The sequence below is a fragment of the Coffea arabica genome, chromosome 7e (assembly GCF_036785885.1).
Source record: "Coffea arabica cultivar ET-39 chromosome 7e, Coffea Arabica ET-39 HiFi, whole genome shotgun sequence".
NCBI classification, from domain to species: Eukaryota; Viridiplantae; Streptophyta; class Magnoliopsida; order Gentianales; family Rubiaceae; genus Coffea; species Coffea arabica.
In genome coordinates, this window is record NC_092323.1 from 15,264,051 (window position 1) to 15,270,050 (window position 6,000).

Here is a 6,000-nt window from a genome sequence, read left to right on the forward strand (position 1 = left end):
ATACGCTTTTTTCTTCTAATAATCAAGTAACATAGAGCTTGTTGGTGTGAAGACTAAGCCATCTGTTAATTACAAACACTTAGTAGTCTAATAGTCAATCGGGCTGTAATTAACTTTACATATTTTACCCTAACAGCTAAGGAGATAGATGCATTTTTTTCTTTTAAGAACCAAGTAATTAACATTGTCCTTAAGCCATCTGTCAATTGTAAACAATTTTTGTGGATTTATGAAAAGAACCACAGCTATGCATACTATACATTTGCTTATTTCTTGTTTTCTTTCGCTTAAGCAGCCTGCTCAGGAGACAAACTATAGGGAGAAATCCCGAAGTTAATGTAACTTAGGGCACATTCTGTGCTCTATAAATATAAATAAGATTCAAACTCCCAACTTGTCATTGAAGAAAGTATTAAATTCAAATGTTTAAATAGGTTGGAATATCATTATTTAGAAAATGTACAAAGAATCAGTATTGTCCATATGTCCTTTACACGACTTAACTTTTCTCTTCTATGGATATAAATTTCTATGTCATGTACAAAGATTAGATCTACGTACCAAGATTGCATTATGAAATTAAACTATGCTGTTTTACCGAAATTGCGTGACGTTGGCTCATGTTCAAACTAATCAAAAAGTTGAGAAAGTCATTTCCTTCGCCTTAGCAATTAAAAATTCGCGATAGTATGATAGTATATGAGGAATCTAGGAAGGTTTAATTTTCTATAAATCCCTTCTCAGGTATTCATTGAAGTCCACTACTTTGTTCATGGTAAGAGATGACATCTTTTTCCTCAACCTTCTTGCAATTTGCCATTCTCCAATTCCTCTTGTACAAGGTCCTCTGCTGTGAAGGACCTGTGGATCCATCCAAGGGCTTCATTTCTTTGCCTTTTAATACATCATTTTACCACATTCAGAAACCATATGATGTGCCTGTAGATCAAAGATACAAGTTCGTAGATGGAGTTCACTATTTGTGGGTATTTTCAACCGATAAACCACACACTCCCACTAGTCATACAAAACCTCGAACTGAGATTGGGATACAGGTATGAAAAATTCTATTGCCTATCCATTTTTGACAAAAATATGCTCATGTAGTACCGTCAATGTAGAAAAATGTTCATACCAGTAGGTTTGGATACATATCACGTAACATTCATATAATTTTCAGATACTCTGAAATTCTTTCGAACATCCGACACCAATATGAATTTTATTTTCGCCAATTCTTGTAGGGGTATAACTATTCTTCAGGTGTTTGGCAATTTGATTTTTACGTGCCATCGGGGACATCAGGTGTCTGCATCATGCAAGTTTTCGGGGCAACTGCTCCTCATGCCACAACTCTGATGCTTAGGGTTTACAATGGCTCACTCTTTTACTATACTGATTCTGTTCTGGTTCCAAGCGTCTATGACAAGTGGTTTCATCTCAATGTGGTTCAAGATGTTTTAGCTGCAAAGGTGAAGGTTTTCATTGATGGTTGTCTAAAGATTGTCGCAGATGGCCGTGGAGGCACCTCACATACTTTCAAATGTGGTGTTTATGCTCAAAATGATGATTCTTATCGCATGGAATCACGATGGAAGAACATCGAAATTCTAAAAATAAGAGATTGATGTTGTATTTAAGATGGTTTTTCTTTTGTAATGCGGAATAATATAGTGGTTCATTAGTGATTAAACATTATTGGTGTTTGTTTGTTGTGTTGTTGTTTGAGGAAATTATACCAAATGGGAAATTAAATTCTACAAGGTCATTACTTAGATTACCATATCTACTTTGATGTCAATATTGACGGGTTTTCACTTTAAGTGCAAGTTTAATTCCGATTTTACACCCGTTGGACTGCAAGTATACAGGTCGCAATTTTAGTACAAGATGCGTATCGGGTCGATCCCACGAGGAGCAATTTAAACAATTACTAAGCCCCTGTTCTCTCTATTATTTAGACTTACAATTAATTTTTGAGCAGAGAAAGTCTAATGCTGTAATCTACAAATCTGATATACAAATCTAGTTTAACAAATGCTGAATGCAAATAGAGAAATTTCACTTAATGAAGATTCTAGGGATGTAGATTCCACTTATGGCATAAACTACACAAATGAATGGATTTACTTCTTGCTATTATTCTTGCTTAACCAGAGATTTATTTCCAAGATTACCAAGTCTCATTTTCATGATGAAATGGCTTAGAGCAATATAGATTTCCCTATTTTCATGGTGAAATACTACTACTACTCCGTTTTATTTCATGAAATGCTCAATAATCCACCTAAGTGTATCTCTATTTTCATGAACATACAACTCAAGCACTACTCATGTGTTTCAATTGTTATTACCAATTCTCATTGAATAATAACACTATAAACATGCTATTGGTGATCAATCAATAACAAGAAATCACAGCTACACAAGTAGACAAGTTAACTCAAGATATAACAAGTGTAAATCACATTCAATTAGTATTATTTAGCCATAAGTTTCATCTACTCCCTAGATGAAGGAGTTTAGCTACTCATGAATGATTTAACAATCAAATTCACAAGTTTATTACTGCAAAACATCATAAAGTACAAGTATAAGAAAGATAAAAGAAAGCTTAGCCAATTGAAGGTGAAGCTCTCCAATTCCTGCTATGTTCTTGCACAATATGATTACAAGTGAAAACTCTAAATGCTTCTCTAAGAACTCTTAACTAGAGAGAAAACTTGTTGCAAGAAGGAAAACTAGCTACGTCTGGTCATCCAGGCTTCTCCCCTGTATTTCTGCATAAAAGGTGGTAGAAATTCCATTCCTCTCACTTCATAATTTCCTCCACTCAGATTTTGTAAAAAGAAGTCAAAGATATGATGTTTCCTTTTGTCCACACTCATTTGGTCTTCTCTTTTATTGCAGAAGCATGTGCACCGAATTCCCTTGCATCTTATAGCTGGAAAGTGGTATGCACACAAGAGAATTGACTGAGTCAAATTGCAGAATTTCGGCTATAAAACGCGCCTACACAAAACGCGGTATAAACTCGCGTTTTTTCTACTCGCGTTTTCACTCTGGCCTTATTTCAACTGCGATTTTCTCCATGATAAAGGCCAAACTAGCTTTTGTGCAAAACACAAAAGTTGTAGCCCTTTGAGTTAGCTTTCCAATGCTTCAAGAATCATCCAAATCTGAGCATTGTAGCCTGAGATATGATCGAAATACTGTCACCTGTTCAAACCTCTGTTTTAACTTCCGACCACAGAATGCAGCTTCTGTATTCCAACGTTTTGCCCATGAAGATGGCAGAAATGGATTTCGATGTCTTCATACGAATTGTAGGTCTCTTTCTTAGCTTTAAAATGGTATAAAGATCACCTCAATCCGATAAGTGTAGCTCCAGATATGGTCAAAATACTGAAGAGTGTCAAAACTGACTTGTATTGCATTTCCTCACTTGAACATTTTTCACTTCATTCTTCTTGTTGCCACTTGAATTCATCACCAAATCTCTATTTTTTACCTCATTTGACATCCTTTGGTGATTGAATCATCATTCCTGCATAAAAATGAAGTTTTTACCATTAAAATCAATAGAAATGCAATATTATCCACTTTTACCAAAAATATATAATTTTACCAAAAACCTCTTTATTTTATTTATAAAACTAAATAATCAACTCAAAATTAACTAATAAAATGCACTTAAAAATACGTAAAATAAACTCTTATCAAATACCCCCACACTTGAATCATTGCTTGTCCTCAAGCAATATGAAATTCCAACCATCAATGATCCAAAAATTGAAAATAAACATATGTAGTATTTCAACTCCATTTCCTTGAATCAAGGTAAATAACCCTTATGTGATCTTTCCATTAAGTTCAAGTACTCATAATATCAAGCAAAGAAGAGCCAAGTATACCATAATTTTACCAATTCAACTCAACTTCTTATTTTTATCCAATTTCGCAAGCAAGCAACTCCTATAGTCAATAAAGATGCTAACTAATCTCATGATCAACTTCTTATTTTTCTTAAAGAGGGATTTAATTTACTTCTTCTTTTTTTTTTCTCTTTTTTATATATATATATATATATTTTAAGGATTAAATATTACTTAAGTTGTGAAAAATGCCTTTTGACGCGAAGATCAACATTTTTAGATGCAGATCCCCGGTTACTCAACATTTCACATACTCAAGTTGCTTTGCATACTCTTAATTCAAGTACCTTTTTACGCGAATGTCGACATTTGTAGATGCCAACCCCCGGTTACTCGGTACGAGAATCATTGGAGTAGAATAACCCTTTTTTTTTTTTTTTTTGATGTATATATATAATAAAATTCCCTCTAAGAGTAATCATGAGAAGAGTATGACACTTATTAACCATATTAATTTCTTATCTTATAAAATTAGATAAAAAGAAGAATTTTCATCAAATATACAAAATGTAGGCATAATTTTCTCCACTTTACTAGATATACTTTCCTATAAATGTAAAAATTATAATCACATAAAAATCATTTCCAAATTTCATAAGAAAAGAAGTATCAAAACCGCATATATTTATTTCAAAAGGATAAGTGACAAAATTTTATTTATTTATTATAGTTAATAACATATATATGTATAAGGTTTTGGAAAAATTTTGACAGAATCTCCCCTTAAAAGTGGACTAAAACTCCCTGCCAGCAACCACAAGAAACACCATTTAAGCACAAGAATTATATCAAACACAACTAAAACCACAAGTATCACACATATTTCTCCCCCCACACTTAAATTACACATTGTCCTAAAAACTTGACGGGTATTTTACATACGTGCAAGCTAAAAAATACCGAATTACACCCGTTCACTGCAAGTATACAGATCAACTAGTAGTTTAGGGTATATATCGGGTCGATCCCACAAGGAAGAGTGAACAATTACCGGTATTACTAAAGCTTCTCTATTATTTAGACTATCAATGAATAATAAGAAATTTAACCTACTGCACTTATACAAGAAATTAACAAATAAAAGCTCCTTAGGTTGTGGTATCCCTAACTACTCATGCAAGTGTTATATTTGGATCATTGAGTACTACATCTAGGCTAGTTATGGTGTAATTTCCTTATGCATTTGAATCCTACTTTCGTAGTGAATCAATTATACTCATAACTAATCCATACCTATTTTCATGGTTATGAAATTAGCTACAAGTTCATTTTTTCAATGAAATTACATGAAATGAATCACTAAAAACCACATAAGTGCACCTCTACTTTCGTGAGTGTACTCCCTATGTTTAGCACTTCTTGAACTAGTGTTAAATCTCAATTTTCATTGCAGAAACAACACCTTAGATAATCACAATTAATGGTACCAGATTAATCATGATTTCAAGAGCTAAAGTGCTAAATAACTTGCTCAAATCATAGCAGTCAAATAACCAAATAATAAACACTAACAATTATAGAAAGTTCAACCAAACCCAAGGCTTAAACTTTAGATACACATATTAAACACAAAATCCAGAACTTGTATATTAACTAAACTTGGAATCAAGTACAAAAGATAAAGAGTTTGGAAGGAATACAACCCTTGTCACATGAGCTTTCTTCCTTGCCTTCTTCATCCTCCATCTTCATCCTAATCTAGATAATAAACAAGAGTGGATGAACTAACTAGCTAAACTATACTACACTAATCTAATACTAAGAGAATGGAAAAACTACATTTCTGCACTTCCAAGCTTCTCCCGTATATTTCTCCCTATTTTCCTGCTATGAACTCCAATCCCTCTTACAATGAATTTGGCTATTTTTTTATGAAAGGTCAAGGAATGAAGCTTTACACTTTCTCCTTACAGCTGGTAATGTCTCTCACATGTCTAGCATCCAATGTGAGTTGGTGGGGGTGAAATTGAGTTTTACGCGTACAGAGCAGCCTTTTCTGACCACAATCCGGCCAGGAATCCGGCCACAAATCCGGCCAAATTCCGGCCGGATTGCTACAGTGACC

The 6,000-nt window shown here is 33.6% G+C and overlaps 1 protein-coding gene across 1 annotated transcript; it reads left to right on the top strand.

The window, feature by feature from the left end:
• Positions 1–782: 782 nt before the first annotated feature.
• LOC113700593 (citrate-binding protein-like) lies at positions 783–1,628 on the top strand. The gene is made up of 2 exons (XM_027221064.1): positions 783–1,055; positions 1,245–1,628. The coding sequence occupies exons 1-2, from the start codon at positions 783–785 to the stop codon at positions 1,626–1,628; spliced, it is 657 nt and encodes a 218-aa protein (XP_027076865.1).
• The last annotated feature ends 4,372 nt before the right edge of the window (positions 1,629–6,000 follow it).